The 19,963-nt window shown below is 40.2% G+C and overlaps 2 protein-coding genes across 2 annotated transcripts in view; both read left to right on the top strand.

Annotated features, from left to right (window-relative positions):
* The first annotated feature begins 932 nt into the window (after positions 1-932).
* On the top strand, positions 933-4,071 carry znhit2 (zinc finger, HIT-type containing 2). Its single transcript, XM_032554107.1, has 2 exons — positions 933-988; positions 1,146-4,071. Exon 2 carries the CDS (start codon positions 1,206-1,208, stop codon positions 2,847-2,849), a length of 1,644 nt encoding a protein of 547 aa, XP_032409998.1. The 5' UTR covers positions 933-988; positions 1,146-1,205; the 3' UTR covers positions 2,850-4,071.
* Positions 4,072-4,331: 260 nt separating this feature from the next.
* The window catches only part of lrpprc (leucine-rich pentatricopeptide repeat containing), a 67,050-nt gene continuing 51,418 nt past the window's right edge, over positions 4,332-19,963 (top strand). Inside the window, exons 1-14 of the mRNA XM_032553752.1 lie at positions 4,332-4,547; positions 5,849-6,051; positions 6,194-6,316; positions 6,486-6,607; positions 6,888-6,946; positions 7,197-7,283; positions 7,377-7,503; positions 7,657-7,801; positions 8,755-8,906; positions 9,031-9,136; positions 9,224-9,331; positions 16,755-16,873; positions 16,967-17,057; positions 18,490-18,559. Coding sequence (XP_032409643.1) covers positions 4,369-4,547; positions 5,849-6,051; positions 6,194-6,316; positions 6,486-6,607; positions 6,888-6,946; positions 7,197-7,283; positions 7,377-7,503; positions 7,657-7,801; positions 8,755-8,906; positions 9,031-9,136; positions 9,224-9,331; positions 16,755-16,873; positions 16,967-17,057; positions 18,490-18,559 — 1,691 coding nt within the window. The 5' untranslated portion in view covers positions 4,332-4,368. The remainder of the gene's footprint in view (positions 4,548-5,848; positions 6,052-6,193; positions 6,317-6,485; positions 6,608-6,887; positions 6,947-7,196; positions 7,284-7,376; positions 7,504-7,656; positions 7,802-8,754; positions 8,907-9,030; positions 9,137-9,223; positions 9,332-16,754; positions 16,874-16,966; positions 17,058-18,489; positions 18,560-19,963) is intronic.

Raw genomic sequence — 19,963 nt, 5'->3', positions numbered from 1 at the left:
CAAGGATCCACACTGTCTCCTAATCTTTTAGTAGTTTTGATCTCTATGGACTCATAGTTGTGTTTTTGATCTTTTCCACTCCTTTTCAGTACAGTAAGACCATCTTAAAAGGAATGTTTTATTATTAGTAATATATTTAAATATAAGCTGTGAATAATCCTCTTGTAAAAAAGGACTTTCAAATTCCAAGGGGTAAAGCAGTGTTTTGTCAACACTTAAATAAAAAATTATCAAAAATGAAACAGAGAACCTGTTTTGTATTTGTGTAAGATTTATCCTGAAGTCTGCGAGCCTATATCTTATGTCTTATCAAATATTTGTTTAGTCACACAGAATACACATCATTTTATGAATGATCTATCTACATGCATACTGTTTTGGATTCACACCTTTGAGACCTTTATGTCACAAACACTAAAAAACATTAAATTAGATTTTTTAAATTTGATTTTTATGTGATAGACCAACTCAAAGTAGAGCATATTTGTAAAGTGGAAGCAAAATCCAGAAATGCATCCACTGCTCATACTTGCTTATCGTTAGAAGATAATGCATACTGCACTCCTGGAACAAAAGTTTTTTTCCATTTCTTCTTTAATCCAATGTAACTTCTAGCAATTAGTAAATTAAAAATCAGATACAGCAAGTACGTTTTTAAAATAAATAACAGTCATCAGAATTTGTGACCATTGTTATTTCAGTCCTGACTTTAAACGGCACCATCTAAATGTTTAATAGTCATAGAATATGGTCACTGAAGTCATAAAATGCCTGGGTAGGGAATATTTTTCCCTCTTTTTGAGCTTTGACTTTTTATTCTTTTCAAATCTCTGGGGACCCTGAGAGATTAGGTCGCGACCGCCACTAAGGTGTCACGCCTGAGGTTGAGAACCTGTAGAGAAGCTCATACGTCATCAAACAGCGACGTGACGATTTATTTGGGACCGCAAACGTGAAACGTTGGGTTTTGTGCAGACGCAGAAGAAAAGTAAGTCAACATTTTTCCTGCTGTATTTAGTTTTATATTTAGACATAATACCGGAATTGTTCCTCAGACATTCAGTCCTTAGAACCGAACTTCCTCCGTAACTCCGGTCAATACATGAAACGTCACTTACACGTCTGTGTTGTTTTTATGTTGCTAGGTTTATCCGCTTTGGGACGCGGCGCTCTTATCGCCTTGCTTCGGCTCAGTTCTCCTCCTTATGAATCCAGTAATTAGACGGAGCCTTCCTCCGTCAGTGAGGAGCCTCCTGACGGACATCTCTCCAAAGGAGGAGGTGTGGACCGACCTGGAGCCCGAGACAGAGGCTGTAGCCAGGGATGGGATCGTGCTTCCGTCCAGAGCAGCTGGGAAAGGAGAGTTTCTTTCTCCAGCCAAGAACCAAAACGAAAAGATTTCAGAGGACGAGTCTAACGCCAGGATAAGCAGGGCAGTGTGCATGCTGTGTGAACGGAAACCCTCTAACTACACCTGTCCACGTTGTAATCTCCAGTACTGCGGCTTGTCCTGCTACCGGAGCCCGGACCACTCCGCCTGCTCCGAGGAGTTTTACAAGGAGTCTGTCCTGCAGGAGCTGAAGGACATGGGGAAAACAGAAGCAGAGGGTAAGAGAAAGATGCAGGAGATTCTGCTGGGACTGAGGCAGAAAGCAGACACGACGCGTGGAGGGATGGAGAGTTTACTAAAAGAAGCAGACATGGTGGGAGAGGAGGAGGAAGAGGCGGTGGAGAAGGTGCAGGTTATGGAGCTCCTGTCCAGGTTGGCAGAGCTTCAGCAGTCTGGAGGGGAGAACGCACCAGAGATGGAGGCCATTATGGGAAAACTCGAGGAGATCGGAGGAGCAGAGGCGACTGCTGACGGTACGGAGGGGGAGCTGGACTTGGCTGAGCGACTGTCGGGGCTGGACATCGACGAGCTCTCAGAGGAGGAGCTGTGGGACCTTCTCAGCAAGGAGGAGCAGGAGAGATTTGTGGGTCTTTTGAAGCGGGGAGACCTCAGCGGGGTGGTCCCTCTGTGGAAGCCCTGGTGGGAGGAGCACGATGAGAACGGCAGGCCTCTCATCCAGGTGCTACAGGAAGACGTGAACAAGCTGGAGAAGGGCCACAATGACCAAGTCAAGATATCGCAAGAAGATGACGAGAAAAAGATTCAAGGAGGAAAAAGTAAAGGAAGCTCAGTTAGCGTAAAAGTTCCCTCAATCTCTGCAAATATCCCAAAGCTGAGCTCCTTATGTGCAAATCCATCTCCTCTGGTTTGCTACAGCATAGTAAATGCCCTTTACGGCTTTGCCTTTTCCCTGTCGCTGTTTAACGGTGACACAGATTCACTGATGTTGGAGGTCTGTGACATGACTCTCTCTCTGTCTGAGGCTCTGAGCTCAGGGAAGGTGTTCAACTCTATCCAGGAGGCCTTGGACTGCGGAGAGGCTCTCGTCCTGCGTGGCGGCTACCTCGACAGGGAGGATCCTCTGGCTCCGGCCAGAGCAGCGGAGGCCGTGGCTCACATCATGACAGGCAGAGACAGACGAGACGCCTCAGGTTACTCCCTGGCAGCCTTGAGCCAGCTGCGTAAGACGCTCTCTAAAGCCAGGGGGAAGCTATCCAAGGAGGGAGAGGAAGGGACGAGGAGGCAGAAGTACTTCCAGGCAAATAAGAAGTGTGAATTCTTTCAAGCCTGGGTGAAGGACAATGTCCAGCAGGTTCGCAGACTTGCTGTCGAGCTGTGGAGTGAACACGGTAAAAGAGAGAGCGTGAGAAGTGGCATGGAGAAGGCAAAGACTGTAGTTGAGGAGAATTTGAAGAAAGAAAAGAGGAAAAGAATTAATCTCATTGAGGAGCTGAGCTAAAAATATATGTATATGTATGTGTTTGTCCAAAGAAGTTATAGTTACATAAAACGTGAAAATTCTAATCTGGTCTGTTTGTTCATTTTACACCAATAAATTTTGTTTAATGTGTTGTTTTTGTTGATTAAGACAGTTTCAGGAAGTGACTTTTTCTTATGTTTCCAGTTCTATTGATAATCTCCGCCCCCTCCCCCACATATTGCTTTTCCCTATATTACAAGAAAAATGTAATTAGTCTTTTCATAAATATTTCCAGTGGTAAAAACAAAGATAGTTATGGGGAGGAAGTAAAGCAGCCCTACTAATCATTGTTTACTATTAGCTTGTTTTGAAAACTGGAGCTGACTGTCTGAGCAGATAATACAGCTGATTAATAAACTTGTATACATTTTATTCTTCCTATGTTACTCTGTGCAGAATAGAAAAATGCAATGTATACTGCACATCTGGATTAATTTAGCGAGGAAAAATCATGCCTGGACATGTACCGGAGCAATCGTCTCACAATCTCACTTTGGAATTAATCGAGATGCTGAGGGTGAAAAATGTTTCCAAAAAATCAAAAACAAGTAAAAGATGATGGGAGTCAGTCAGTTTTTATGCAGAATAATACACTGACAATAACATAATGCTGTTATGTGAATAAAATATATTAATGGGGACTAAAGCAACATTTTTAATGTTTTCCAAATGTTAGTCTTTTTGGAAAGTTTTTCATCTACACACAGGTAGTGTTTTACAGGGCAATTGTCCTGAAGTTTCTCTAATTTGAAACCATTGTTTCCATGTTTTATAGTGGAAAATAAAATGTGTCTTGTAAAACTTCCAGAATTGTTCACATACGAATAAACTATGTGAAGTAATGTTCACATCTTTATGTGTAAAAGACTGCTGTCTTGCACAGTTGAATTTCTTTCAACCTCCAAATTTTCTTTGCTTTGTTTTTTTTTTTGTGCCTTTATGAGCCATATTACATTTTCTTCAAACTGCTATAATATATTGAATGTAATCTGTGTTTTCAATTTGTTGAAAATGTTTTTTAAAAATGCCTATATTACAACTAGCAGATCCTACTACCAGATCCTCACCTATAAGAAGGGGATGTGCCTTATAATGCTAACACCTGGGTTTGATAAAATGTTATTTTTATACTTGTGGGTGTGAAAGGTGTCTTCCTTCTGCTTTATACCATTAAAATCTTATTTTTACTGAACAACCTTAACTATTCTGAGAAAAGGACAATTTGTGAAGGTAGCATTGTTTTTATGGACCATAAAAACATTATGTTATTCAGATTATATTTTATAAGCTTTTTTTATTATTTTTTACCATTTTTGTATGATACTGCAAACTTACTTTATTTTGTTATCATATAGGTTGCTATTTGTGATAGCCATATATGCATATATGGCTTGCCAAGGAAAAGAGAACGAGACAGCCTGGTTGGTACTCTCGCGAGATTCTTCTCTAAGACTATTCTCACGTGGTGAGGAAGTTCCTTCACGTTGCGACAGAAAACATGGCTGCGCTCTTGAGATCAGCCCGGTTACTTAAGTTTTCTCCTTCAGGTTTGCTCCAGATCCCCGGGAGCAGGAGCAGCGGGGCGCCGCTCAGTCGCTTGTACAGCGGGGTTCTAGTCGGCAGAAGTACCGGCGTCTGCTCCAGACAGCTCGGTCGTGTTTCTGACAGCGTGAGCAGGTATGGTACTGCAGCTTAGCTGGGACCCACGCGTGAAGCAGGGATGTCATTGGGGTTCAATGACAAAGACACAGTAAAATGCCAGGAACAAAATAGCCAAAACCTTTACATGTTAAACCTTAAAACATGTGTCGTTGTAATGGAAGCAGTTTAACATGCGCAATTAGCTTTTGTTGGACTTCACAGTAAACATGCCTCCATTTTTATGCAACATTAGACATTTCGTAACACTGAGACAGCACATATACATTCCCTCTTTAGCTTGGTATAAGAGCCGTCGTGTTTCTTAATATTATCAAAGACTAACCGCTTTTTCTGTAGCATGTTAGCTTTTAGCATGAGGCTAACTCATCTACGGTGTGATGCTGCAGCAGCCAGTCTTTTGTAAATTACTATTTAACTATATCTGTTTTCTTAATTTATCATATTAAATTAAGTAATAATCTGTAGGTAGTTAGCATTAGAATAATTTATAACATTTGACTACAGACTACTTTAGCATGACTGTCATCCTTCAAGGTCACAGCTCATTTACAAAATCACAAACTGCAAGCCGCTGTGCTTGGTGGAGAATTATCACTGCACACCTGAACACACCGTCCCCACAGTGGTGGTGGCAGTATCATGCTGTGGGAACGGCTTTCTATTGAGGGGCAAGTGAAGCTGTGGCGGACATTGATGGAGATAAATGCAGGACAATCGCAAGGAAAAATAAGCTGCAGCGCACAGGAGACCTGGAAGGAGGTTCACCTTGCAGCAAGACTTGTGCTGTTTGTATCAAAGCATATTCATATGGATGGCCCAGTCAAAGTACCAACCTAAATTGAATTAAATTGATCTTCACATATGCTCGCCATCCAGACTCGATCCGACAGAGCATGAGATATATTGTTAAGATGATAGAGACACGTTCCCTGAAATGAATGGTAGGTGCAAATAGTATGGACTTCATACAAATTAATGTATGAAATTTTCTTCTGCAAAATATTACAGAAGAAATATATTTTGCATCGATATATCACATAGAATCTCCATAACATACTGGATTTTGTGGTGGTGACCTTGGAAATAATATGGAATTTATTTCCTGAAGTTTCCCTAAATTTTGGCAGGAGAAAAAGAACACAAATTTAGCAGAGAGAGGACCAACCTGCTGCTTCAACTATACAAAAGCAGCCAATGGTTTTAATAGATGTTAGCAGCTCTAGTGAAACTTGAGCTGATCTTTTAGTTTTGTGACGGGGAAAAAAAAATATACTTGAATGCTTTCTTTGTTTCCCTTCACCTCATATCCTCCTCAGGTGTGTGTGGCCTCACACAGCCGTGTGTGTGCGCAGCTATGCCGTGGCCACAGAGCAGAAGGACGAGGTCGGGCTGGCGGTGCGGTCCAAGCAGGCGCAGCAGTTCGATTGGGCGCTGACCAAGCTGGACAGCTCAGTGAGGAGGACGGGACGCATCACCAAGACCTTGCTGATGCGCATCTTCCATGATATTTGCAGGACAGGTAGGCGGACAGATCTCAGAAAGTATGGACTATCCATTACCAGTGTCACACAACAAGCTAAACTACAAGTGTTGGGACATTTTTTTCCCCTTCTGATTTTTGTTTACATCCAACTGCACTTTGTTTCCCGCTCTGCATTCAGGCTATCCCAGCAGTAATCACGCCTTGCTGCTGCTGCGCAGCTGCGGCTCCTTGCTGCCTGAGGTGCCGATGGAGGAGCGAAACGAGTTGGTACACCGAGTGTGGAATAAGCTGCAGGAGCTGGGTAAGAAACTTAACCTCGGGTGGCTGGAGAATTCACTGCAAACCTGAGGACAAATTTACCTCCAGCATATGAACATTTATTGGACTTAGGATTACTTAAGTTATTCAAACTATTTGTATAGAAGTATTATTTTTTTTGACATTGTGCTGAATCTGAACATTTTCTCCAGGTGCACAGTATGACGTTAGTCACTACAACGCCTTGCTGAAGGTTTATCTGCAGAATGAATTCAAGTTCTCCCCCACTGACTTCCTGGCTAAAATGGAGGCAGCGAACGTTCAGCCAAACAGAGTAAGTGCAGCGTTGAGTAAATCCAGTATGTTGTTGTTTCTTTTAATATAGAAAAACACATTTTATTGGCTTGATTCCTAAGAAGAACTTTACAATTAAAATATTTTTGTCTTTGCTCTGTATTGTTGTAAAACATTATTGAACTTGTGTTTTTTCCCTTGTTGTAATTTTACTTAATTTTATTTTACATTTTGATTCTTTGATAGCATGCTGCTGTTTCAGTATTTTCTTGTGCAGTGATGATATAAAACTCAGAATTTTGTTCTGTTGCCACGAACAGGTCACCTACCAGAGACTGATAGCAGCTTACTGCCAGAATGGCGATATCGAGGGAGCCAGGTGAGCAAGTATTGTAGTTTTAGAAAATCTTTCAGATCATTTGATGTACAAAAGAAAAAATATTTCCAGAAACAATTAAATAGTTAATTAAAACTTTTCATGGGACTCTGAGGCTGGTTATTCCTGACCTCAGCAGAATGTTTTGTCAATTCCCTTACTGTGTTTTTAGCACCTGAATCCAATCAGTTTGTTACTAATCTTTTATTTTGAAAGAACTGAAGCCATTTTGTTTACTTGCATTCATTGATAGCACCATCTTGGGTTTCATGAAGAGCAAAGATTTGCCCATCACAGAAGCTGTTTTCAGCTCTCTGATAACAGGACATTCTCGAGCCGGGTGAGTTTCACAGTTTTTGATCTGTTCATAAAGAACAGATTGTTTTGAAGCAACTTTGTTCTTTTAAAACCCGTTTTTTTTATTACTGTGCAGCGATATCGAGAGCGCTGCCAACATCCTGTCTGTGATGCGGGGAGCAGGAGTTGAGCCGAGTCCTGACACATACGTGACGCTGTTGAACGCGTATGGTGAAAAGGGAGATCTGGAGAGTATGAAGAAGGTTTGTGCTTATTGTAATAAATGTTTGATAAGCATGGCTTCCATTTTAAAGCGATCCTGTATCTTCCATCTGCCCTGGTTGACCTTTTCTCCAACGTTCACACCTCCATGTTTCTCTTTCCCCATCCCTCATTTTACTCTCCAACCTTTTCAGACTCTGGAGGCGGCAGAGAGCGCAGACTGCAGCCTGATGGATCGAGACATCATGCAGGTCATTTTAACTCTGGCCAAAGCCGGACAACAGCAACACATACCAGAAATGATCGAGCGTCTAAGGCATGAGAGGGGCTACGTACCAGGTAGACGGAAAGAAATATATGTCATGTTTTCTGACAGCAACAAACACTAATATCAGACAAAAATACTGCTGATGTGTTCTGATCATGGAGAGACTGGCTGTTCACCTTCAGTTAATGAAATCTCAGATTTAGTAGATATCTAAATTTGTCTTTGTTGTTTTGAGTTCACACACATTTTCAAGTCTTTTTCAGGTCTTAAGAAAATGGAGTCTGAAAAAAATATTTGTACTTCAAGTCTTTATTCACCGTCTCGTCATCTAGAAGTTGTCCTTTCGTATTGCTTTCCTCCCTCTATTCTTTCTTAGCTTTCATGGTTCCCCCAGAAAACTTGCTAAGCCCGATGGTTGGGCGGTAGGGCAGTCATTCATCCAGTGGCCCGTCGTCTTTTAGAGTTAAAAAATGTTTAAACTTGACAGGAAATTTTAAAATATCCCTTGATAATTATGTGTTATTAAAAGATTGGAAGAATAATACTTGAACACCAACTATAAAGTCTTAAAAAATGCAAACAGAAAAAAAAATCGTAAAAAAATAAGCAATGCTTAGCCTGGTGGGGGCATAAGTAAAGTCTGGTGGCCCGCCAGGCTTATATATAATACACTGGGGGTAAACCCTGGCTATCTTCTCTCTTTATTTTCTTCCTTTTTTGTTTTGTCCTTCTTTACTTTTTGTTTGTTCCTTCCCTAAATTATGTTGTTCTGTTTTCTCTCTCCTTCCTGTTATTTTTTTTTGGGGGGGGGGATTTTCTATGTTTCATATTTAAAGCCTGTACAATGTGGAAGTGTCATTCATTCATTCATAGTGAACTTTGCTGTTTGGCATTTAAGATGGACTGAAAACTAATCAAATATTTGCTCCTAAATTGTATAGGAACTCTGTTTTTGTCAGTAAACATGGCCGTCAGCCAAGCAAAATAATTTTGTGGCTAAATGTCCTCCTTCATGTCCTTCCAGATGCCATGAACTTGTGTCTGAGCCTCATCACCCAGGGACATGAAGATACAGCGTTTAGCCTCCTGAAGACATTCCCTGCTCTCCAGTCGGAAACCAATGACTCATCCATCCTCGGAAACTTCTTCCTCAGACACTGCGTGAACATGGATACGGTACAGCAGAACTCAAACTTCCCCTAATCCTGTCAAAAAAAAACCTGTCGGATTACAGTTTACCACCCACTGTAAATAACGAGCATAATTGTAATGTACCTACTACGTTTGATTAACGTTTCAGGCGCTGGAGAAGGTTGTCCGCTACTGCAAAGAGCTGCAGGAGTTGAACCTTCACACCTCGTCGTTCACCTTCACTCTCTCGTGCGCCCTAGAGGCCAAAAAACTTGGTAAATCAGTCGACTAAATCTACTCATGTCCTCCAATTTGTATTTTATCGAAAACCAAATAATTTTGTCTGCTTTCCTCTTTTGCAGGGATGTCTTTGGAGCTGATGAAGACAGTGAAGGAGCAGAACTTGCCTGTTAGGCCTCATTACTTCTGGCCTCTTCTTACTCAGCCTTTGAAGGAGAACAACGTCGCTGGTACAAACACACATGCAAACACAGACAGTTCAGAACGTCTCATCAGTCCATTATTAAAAAAGAGTTGTTCTATTGTTCTACAGTGAGAGCTTAAGACACTGTTATAACAGGATAATTTGTAGCAGAACATTTCTCTATGACTGGAATTGGCTCATTTTCCACCTGATTCGTCCTTACTAGTAACCAGCTGGTCAAAAACTCAATCTTTTCAGTGATTACACCACACCTGAGTGCTATTAGGTCATGCTAGCAAGAACACTCTTTAGTGTCGAAGGTTTTACTTAGGAAAGAAGACTCAAAGTTGGCTATTATTAGTATCGGGAGGTGTTTAAAAATAAAGTCAACAGTAACTCAGACATGAAAGAACCGATTTCCTTTTCATTCTGTCTGATTATTACTTTAAATAGATGATGCATCAGTGTGTACCAGGAAGGCAAGGCGTATTTAGTTTTTTTTCTGACTTTTGGCTGTTTTGATCTTGTCACCATGATGGCACATTAGCTTTGTTTTTATCCAATTGTCATGCAAATTTTTAGCAAACTTTTAAAAATTTTGCAAAAAAAAAAAAAAAATAAGAAAGAAAAAGCTAATTATTTGTTTCCATCTATTGGTTTGGAGCAAATCAACCAGACTAAGCAAAGTGTAATTACATCAAATGTGAACATTGCCCATTACAAAGTAAAAGTTTACTGTTACTTTGTAAGCTGTAACGAAGAGGAAAATGTTTGTTAGATAAGAACGTCTTTGGCAAATATGTTCCCAGCTTCCGTTTAGCACTTTAACTCTACTTTGGAAAAGCCAAAACCCACCAAACCTCCAACTTTTTTCCAAAACTGAGGAAATTATTTTCAAATTTAGCTGTTTATGTTTGTGATATTTCAAAATAAACATTAAATGACAAAACACTGCTGCTATTCAGATAAAAAAAAGCACAAGAAAGGGATGTTATCCCTCAGTTTTTTTTTTGTGCTAACTTTTTGGCTGTAACCTTTTTAGAAATCCCTTCTCCTGTAAAAAGGAGAGATCCTTGGTGTTTGTGTCAGTTGTTCCAATATAGGGGAACAGTTGTGTCTTTCTAAATGGCCGCTATTATTTCTCACAATTGTACTGTGAGAAATAATCCAAATCTCATCCAAATCCAGATACGTTTAGCTTCATGTGTAAATTGTTTGTTGATGTGATGAAGAGAAACTAAAAACTTCTGCATCTGAATAAAATGAAAAAGCTCCTTTTTTTTTCTGAGGGCGTAGAGGGGATTATAACATCTTCTGTACCAGAAAGAGCTTTTAAAGGGGAGTTTTTACTCAAATATTAATGACCTTTGAGAGCGAACCAGCTGGGACAGATTTCACCAGGCTGGGCAAGTCGAGGGGCGAAGAGGTCTGATCCCTGCGTGAGAGGGCGAGAGCAGGAGTTAAAACAAACACGTGCACAACACTTCCGTGCTAACACACACTGTGGCCTCTCTAGAGAAGTTCTTGAAAACATCCTAACTTTCCATTTCCATCCAGTTTGACTCCCAGAAAGCGCTTTCAGACATGAATTTCATGTTTCTGCAACTCTCCCTGACGTCCAGTCACTCTTTAGTTGCAAGCTTCTGGTTGCGTGGCCTTGCTAAACAGTTTTAGTTTTCTTCTTGCATCTATATTTTCCTTAACATTTTTTTTGGAAACACATTTGCAGAAGTATAAGAATAACAGCAACAAACCACAACATTTTTTTTTATTTTGCATTTAACGGAGCTCCAGTTGAGAAAATATTTTCCATGATAGACTTAGTTTTAAACTAAAAATATCCTTTAATGCATTTAGGCTTCTACTTGGACTGGGGCATTTCAGTACTTGAATAGTATTGAAATGAGTCCTTCCTTTAATCTAAACCATAGCATTTTAGCTCTGGTTGCATCTTTAGAGTTGTTGTCCTTCTGAAGGATGACCTGCTGACCTTTGCCATGGTAAGATAGCCTAAGCTGTCTTGCTAGGTGTTTTGCTTCTGTGGGTTTCTTCAGTTCTTTTGGCTTTATCTGTCCCTTACTGTGATTGCACACAGGATACTGTGAGTTCTTTGCTCGGTTTCTGGACTATTGATATAAACAAATTATTTTGATTAGTTGCCTGAGGTTGACGCTTGTCTCTCTTGATTTCCTCCGATTAGATGTTAAAGCTACTTTCTAGTTGAAGTGAAGTCAAAGAATAATCCTATAAGCAGAAACCAAAGATTAGCTCTGCTGCACTTTTTTTCATGTATGTGGCCGGGATCCAGATTGTCAACTTCACTGGTCCTGTCATTTTCTGGCAGGTAATAAATCATTTTTCTGTCAGAAAACGATTTATTTTGATACGCGAGCAGAAGTGGCTGCTACATAGGGAAAACAACACTCTTCAATGTAGTAGTTGTTACTGAACAAAGGAGGAGGGTGAGTAGCCAATGTAAAAAGCTATTTAAAATGAAACTATAATTTTCTACTTGTCTACAGTTCTGTCTGACTGACAGAGAGGGGCACATTACAGGTTGCTCTTTTACCCTTTTTAGTTTCCAAACTCTGTGTGCTAAAAATACATTTCTGCTACATATTAGACATTTTATTCCTGTTTATTGAACATAAATCTGCTAAAAACAATAAAGAATTGTTTTTGCTTTTTAATGTTAACATGAACAGACATGAGTGAGGTTTCATTGACTCTAATTGACAGTCCAAACCAAAATGAAAATAATTTATTAAAATATGCAACAATTTATGTTTCTCAGAACCACCTACGTTAAGAAGTCCTCCACATTGCGCCGTTTCTGAAATTGGGCCGGTATGAGAAATCATCTCGTTCACAGATAGCGGGCATCTCGAGACTTGTCAGGACTCACAACTCATTAGCTGGCGCGTTTTGTCGACTGCGCTCGGCAGCAGTTTGGTTTTTAAGTGCTACGTGTTTGCAGAGCTCTCTTTGGTCTTTTTTGAAGCAATTAATAAGTGATGGATTTTTTTTCTTTCTTACTTTCTTTCCTCTCTATTTCGCCGGCCAGTTGATGGCATTGGAGCTGGCAGGGCAGGCGAAAACCGGCGAGGCCGGTGTTGCGCCGCGGCAAATTGAATCTTCCGTGTGGTCGAGACTTATTCCCAGTCCGACTGGTGAGACATCTCTGTGCGAACGCGTGCAACTCGACAGTCTTAAGCTCCGACCGCACAGTCGGACAGCATCCATTTACGTATCGCCATTCGGAAAGGAGGAAGGAAGAAAGAAAGGAAAGTGGAGAAACTTCTCCCTCGCTCACACTTGCTTGTTTCCGACAGTGTTTGCCTTAATCCTCATGAATCATGCAGCATCTCTCCCCCTTCTTCTTCTCCCGCACATTCATTGGTTGCATGAGGCGCGTGCGTGCGTGTGTGTGTGTGTGTGTGTGAGGGGGTGGATATGACTTTCGGAGGGCAGTGCAGGTGATGTGACTGATGCAGAGTGACTTGATTTCATGTAAATGCGAGCGCTCTGAGGGAATTCACTTTGGATTACGCGCCCCACTGTGCATGGCCCATGAAATATTAAGCGTCGTGTCACTTTTTGTCCACAGGTGTCACTAGCGGGCAGAGAGGCCTGAGCTGAGGAATGGGAGGGGATCTTGCGGGGGAGGAAGAGGGAGAAAAAAATCCCCTCACATGTTGAAGAGGTGTGGATTTGGTGGGTTTAGCGAAAGCATATGCTCGGCCGTTCTCGCCACCTGCCGCCAGCTAGTCACTGCTTGTCAGTCCTTGTGACACAATGTTGTCTTATAAGTTGTGACACAGCAGGGCCAGTGAAAGAGAGGGAGAGAAGGTCTCTCTCTCACCTTGCATGTTTTGGGTAAAGTCCTCGTTTTGTCTGTTTTCCTTCCTGGTGAAAACCTTGTAACAAAATAGCATCAAGTTGCTTTACCTGAGCTCTTCCTGAACATTCTTCACACTTTTCATCGCAAATCACCTATTGTGGAAGTCAATTCTCCTCTTTTGTTTTTTTTTTTTTTCTTTCTTTTTATTTTCCACAAACTGCTTTTGCCTTCTAGCAACAAAGTCTACCTTGAGTAAATCATAGGCGAAGAGAAATGGGCCGGACAGATGGTGTTGGAGGAGAAAGGAAAGGGGAAGTGACAGGTACTCATGTCCAAGGACGGGACGAGATGACAGCCACCGGTTCACTCCGCTCTTCTTCTCCTCCCTCTCGTGTGTCCTCACTTCCCCATCTCTGACAGTTAACCTGGAGACACGAGGCTGATGGTGATATCTTGTGACCACTGCCATGCTTAACTCACTACTTTGATACTTCTTGCCCGGATAGAACGTCACGTCTTTCTGGAGATGTCTCTGGTCTTCACAGCTCTTCTTCGTGCCAAAATCGGTTTGTAAATTTCTCAGATAGCAGAGGAAACAATAGTGGTTTTTTAAATAAAGGAGAGAGCATTTGATGTAATGGTGACAACAGATCCCTCATGTTCCTTCTTGGACAGAGGTTAAAAGTTCACAAAGATGAGTAAATGGCTTTTATTTTTCTTCTGAAATACATTGAACCTTTCTTTTGAAGTTATGCTTTCTCTCGCTCCGTCGCAGCCTGCATAGACCACATCCTTTCCAGCACAAAGCTGCTTTTCCGTCATATTTAAACACCTCACTGATTCAGAAAATAGCAGAAATGATTATTTAGTTATTTTGTCACCAACAATCAGCAGGGTCCTTTCTGCATGTTTTTCTGAAACACATCTCCAAGAAGTCTCTAGACAAACTGAAGGAAAAAAACAATCATAATCAAACCTTACTGCACTTGTTTATCAAATTATTTTTAAACTTTTTTTCATTTAACAGTGAAAAACAGTTTTCACTCTTCACAAGAATTATTCCACACGGGAATCCCTGTAACTGAACCACAGTTTAATATTTGTCCTAACTTTTAGTTTTTTTAAAACAAATCTTTCTTTCTTAATTCATAGTTTCTTTAATTTCAAATTACTTCTGTATACACCTGGGAAGGAGTTTATTGGGTAGTTAACTTTCCGTAAAATGAAGGTGCAGTTCCTACAACTAAAGTTTGACTACAGATTTTTTCCATAATCCAGATATTGTACACATTTATTGCTGTGGATAGTTTGGAAATTGATCGTGGGTCCCATTTCTTCCCCAAAGAAAGGGGGGAAGAAAATAAAAAATGTTACTTTTTATTTTTACCAAATAAAAAGTAACATGACTCATCTTGAAGAATATTAGAGATGTCCTCTAAATCTTTAGATGCTGGGATTCAAAGCCGAGCAAAGAAACACTTGGGTTCAAAAGGTTAAAAGCTTCTTTGATGAGCAAAAAAAAGAAACAACTCCACAAGCTCTCATTGCGTGAATGAAAAAGTGCTGATGATCATGGAAGCTCATGTCTGGAAGATGAGAAGCACATGAGGAACGTCCGGCTTCCGCATTTAAATCTCCTGCTCTCCATTCACTTGTTTTTCTGTCTGTTTGGCTCAGCGTGAAATTGATTATGGATTATTCAGGAAGATGGCAGGTGCTCCCTCTCTCCGTTCACAAAAAAGGACGGATGGAAGCGATGAGAGGGGTAAGAATGAAGCGATGGATGGCAGAGTGGATGGGGATACTCCATTGAGAAGAAAGGGGAAAATTGTTTGTTTACTTTTTTTTGAAAGATGGCTAGATGGATACTGGGAGAAGTGGATGAATGAGCGATATGAAGGGAAGAGAAGTCTGAATGGATGAAGAGGCTCAGGTACCTCTACCTGGGATAATGCAGGCCAGCCGCAGGTTTTAATGGCATATAAAAGCCCAGAACTCATCTTTTATTGATGCAAAGAGCCTGACAGGTGAACACACAAACACAAGCATCTCTCTATCTCTATATATACAACATAAGCTTGTGTGAACTAAAGGAAGCACTTAAGGATAGTTTTCTGCACATGAAGAGGTATTAGTAATATTGATAACGTTGCATAACACTAGGTCACTTGTCCTGGCTCTCTTAGGCCTCTGCCTTTTACGGGGCACGCTCCGAGACACGACGCAGAGTGTTGAGCAGCTTTTCCATATGCATGCGGTGGCTTTGGCCAACTTTCCTGGGGCAGGACCTCAGGGTTCTGCTGGAGAGCAGGGTGCAAGAGTCCATTTGAGGCCAAGTGTGTGTCTATGCCCACATATGTTTACCAAGCAGCCTGGTTTTGGAGGGCAACAGAGCCATTAGCATTATAACGGTCAAGGGTGTGGAGTATGTCCACAGCTGCAGGCTGGAACGTGAGAGTGAGTGGAGAAAAGTGTGTGTGCAGTATTTGACTGTAAGACATGCAAGAGTCGCTTTAGGTGAACATGCATGAAGTTAAGTTTTTTAATTTTTAATTTTTTTTTTAAAGCAGAAGCGGGCCAGTAAATTCTTACTGTATGACAATCTCGAGTGAAAACACCAGTTTTGTACAGAGAAGATTAAAGATTTCAGATTAAAACCTACAAAATAATGCAGCTTAATTTTTTTTAAACGGAAAAGTAAAAATTATTCATTGGTATGGCTGATTAAATAATATACTGTATCATATTGATTATCCTTGGTGTATTATTTAAAAACTATTTGGTAATTTGATTAGGGATTGTTGATATAGGTTTAAAATGTCATCACAACATTCTTGCGAAGATGAGTGATGACAAAAAGTATTTAAAAGTTTATTGTTGTTTGTGACAGTGCATCTGCCACAATATAAAATCAGACCGCTGCAACACAAACACTGCTATTAAAATTAAAAATCTATAGCAAATACCTACTCCAGAACACCAGCTACAATTAATTTGCACACTATATTTACATGCAGTCATGTTTTGTTTTTTTAATTTACGTATATTAAATAAATAAATATATAATAATAAGAAACTATGCTAGAGGAAAGAGTAAAAATCCCAACCACATCCGTAGATATAGTTTGTCATTATTATGATTGAAAGCACTTTTTGTTACGGCAAATTATATATTTACCCACCTCAGATTTTAAGGCAAACTTAAACAAAAAAACACTCGCCCTATTTGGGTGTAGTGCTAAAGTACACAGGGTGATGGGCAGGTGTTGTTTAGCTCCCACTACATGACCCAGGCGTTTGCATCGAGTTTTGTGTTTTCGTTGTAACAATCCGTCATACTGAGCATGCATGTAGCGACAGTGGAGAGGAAACACTCTCCTTTAACAGGAAGAAACCTCCAGCAGAACCAGAGCCTGACTCAAAAAAAAGCACAGACGCTCTGTGTCAGGATTACTCTATATGTTGAAACAAAAGTTTTAAGATAACTTTCAAGCAGAGTTATGTTAAAACTTTTAACATTAAACAGATTTTGGGAGTCTGTGATGTTTTCTGTCTTCGAATTTTTCATGATTCAATTCTTCTTGAAGATTATAAAATGTAAATTTTTCTGTGTTTTTGTTGGTTGTAGGTGTGGTGGAGGTGGTGAAAGGCATGATCAGACTCGGTGTCTCCCCCGACCTGGAGACATTAACCACCTACATCCTCCCCGTGTTCCCCAGCTTGGAGGCCGCACTTAAAACCCTCCAGGTGATCGATAAAGTCTCGATACGATCTCCGATGCTCGACGAAAGGTTTTTAGTGACACACAAAATAAAACAAAAAACGCTGTTGTCTGTTCAGGATTCGGGCGTCTCTGTGGACTCCGAGGCCTTTGTGTGCGCAGAGATTCGGACACTGGCTGCTAGCAACCTGGCTAAAGTTTATACCTTAAGTAAGTCGACACACATTGACTCTAATGGAGTTTTTAATAAAGTCTGAAGAATCTCTGCACCATCTTGAGCATTCGTCATCATAGAAGTTGCAGCTTTGCCTACAGGCTGATTGGCACACACACATTCACATTTGCCCTCCAACACCTCTGTGCTCATCAGGCCTTTTAAGGGATTAGTCTGTGTGAATTTGTAAAGAGCAAGAGCGAGGAGAGGTCCGTTCAGCAGAGGAGCGAGATATGAAGGGCTCCTAAATTATGGATAGCTGCTCCTGTTTTCTGTCTTTCATCTTTTAGCCTCACTGCAACGTATGTGTCTCAGTTTAATCCCTGCGACCTGCCTCATTATGGTAAATTGTGTTTTATAGCACCTTTTACAGAAAAAAGTGACTTATAAGCATAGAGAAACTAAAAATACAAATGAAAAGACAAAAGCAAATTAAAGAGATAATAAAAAACATGTATAAAAATCTTGAGAAAAAAATAATTTATAAATTGAATGTGTTCAACTACTTTTTAAATGAATCTCCACAACAACATAAAGAGAGAGGGACAGGGTAATTATAAGAATTGTGAATAATTATTCACAATTCATTTATGAAGGAACTGAAAGTTATAGTTAAGATTTAAAATTGAACTGTCAACCTGTGCAGATCCATTCAGGACTGATTCATTCTAGTTAAAAGTTTTGAGTAAAGTGAGTAAGAGCTTCTTTGTCAAATGAGAAAAGTACGAATAATAATTAAAAGTATTTTTCTGTGGAAACAAAGAGACAATCGCTAGAATACGTTCTGTTCTAAATAAATGGAAAAAAATGGAAATTGACAGAGCAAATAAATAAATAAATTTGTTTCCCTTTTAAAATGTGCATGATTTTCCAGTGAAAAATAATCAGAAAATTGTTAGGCACTCATTTTCTGGCATGCTTCTCACAGTACTGTAACAAAAATGTCACAGAAAATGTAATTTTCTACCATTCTGTAAAAACCCATGACAACCTCATTTCATTCCTTAGCAGTCGGTTCATTCCTCCCATTATTATTTTCGTTTTTGATGCCAAAAGAACATTCCACAGATATTTACCAATTCCTTTAAGTTGTAGAAATTTTATCCCGGATACTTTATTTTAAAATCAAGAGCAATGGGTTTTGAAAAAACGCGTTGCTTTACTTTTTTTAACCTCTTTCCAGTAATTCAGAACCTCAAGCTCCTGTTTTGAATCCAGCTTCCTTTGTTTTGGAAATATGTCTCAAATGAAATGTTTCATTGACACAGACTGGCCAAAAACACCACCTAATTTCCTTAAATTAGGCTTGATGGTAGATTTTAAATGATCAGACTGTTGCCTGATGACATAAATTGACAGTCAGACTCTCTGTCTTCTCAGATCTGCTGTTTTTCTTTAACATTTCTTCGTTTCCTTTCTCCACCTCAGTATCGGATCCCTCTTTCCCACCTCTGGACCTCGGTTTTTTCCGCGGTAGCCTCATCTCTGGCTTCAGAAAGTGAGTCAATTAGCCCCTTCCTCTGTTTGTCTTCCCATTTTCTGCATCACTTTACATTCTGCATTTTTTACATATTTGGCCCCTTGGAGCCCCAGCCTGGGGTTTTGCTATGGAGGTCACTGCAGCATATGCTGCGAGTGTGTGTGTGTGTGTGTGAACGTGACATGTGTGGCCCATCGCACCATCCACCGACGTTTGTGCGCCCGGGCAGCTGCAGGGAGAAACGCTGCATCACGCAGACTTACGCGGGTGCCTCATACATATGGAGGCCCTCGCCCCTCATGCGTTCGCCCCAAAGCACCGTGGGAGATATGCAAATGAGCAGATGCCCACCACTATTGCCCCCTCCGACTTCTGCGCTGGTTGCGTTTTTTCCTCACTCTCTCCGACACACCAGGGCTGAGCCTTAGGACCAGCGTCTGACTCGCAGGCATTCGTTGAAGGGGTGTTTATGAATATTTACAGTTTAGCACTACACGGCTGCACAAAAACACTCGGGCCCCCGAGCGACGCTGGAAGTGAACCGAGGAGTAAAGTGCTGACTTCCCTGCGGGGACTGAAGTTATTTTCTTTCACTGAGCAAAAATTCGATTACTTAGGCTTAACTTTATGCTCTTGGTTCAGCCTGTCCAAGTTCTTTATGTGCAGTGCCTAGCAAAAGGGTTTTGTCTTCAATTTTCATTCTGATAAATAAAAACTCAATAGTGTCCGGGCCTGTGATGATAACAAACCTTGCTGGATGATAATTTGTCCCATAAATTATTATGATAAATTATAATGTTGTTGTTTAGAAGCCATTTTCAAGTAATATCTTGATAATGGCATAGTAATGCCTCAAAGACAGAGAAACTTTGTTTTTTTTGAAGATCACTTCACACTTTAACTGGAAAATATTTTAAATATCCAACATAAAAAACAATAAATAATATGTAAAAAAAACACACACACACAATCAAAACCATAAATAAAATAGATTATAAGCCTTTGTAAATAAAATTACCCCTCAAAAAAGGTTAATGATCAGAATGGAAATGATCAATTTCATTTTATTTTGGCATACGATTAATTAACAGTGGTAATGGCTTCCTGCTTTAGTTTTTTGCAAACATAAAGCCACTGTAATCACTGAGTAGATTACAGTGAGTAATCTATCCAGCTAATAGAAACAAAATGAATTCAGAACTTTTATCTATTTCAACAAGAAAGTTTTGTTTGTTTGTAACCTTAACAAGAAAGTGAAAAACTCATGGAGATCTCATTTATAAAACCATCTCGTTTATGGTTTTTATAGAAATCACTGAATACATTTGCTGCTCTGGCAATGAAGCAACTGGGTTGTAATTTATTTTTGCCCCCATAATCACCCAATAAATATTAGTGGTTGAGAGAGCCTGAATGGATTGA

Source organism: Xiphophorus hellerii, chromosome 22 (genome assembly GCF_003331165.1).
Source record: "Xiphophorus hellerii strain 12219 chromosome 22, Xiphophorus_hellerii-4.1, whole genome shotgun sequence".
Lineage (NCBI taxonomy): Eukaryota > Metazoa > Chordata > Actinopteri > Cyprinodontiformes > Poeciliidae > Xiphophorus > Xiphophorus hellerii.
The sequence above is the reverse complement of the archived record's forward strand: the minus strand, read 5'-3'. Positions and strand labels throughout refer to the sequence as shown.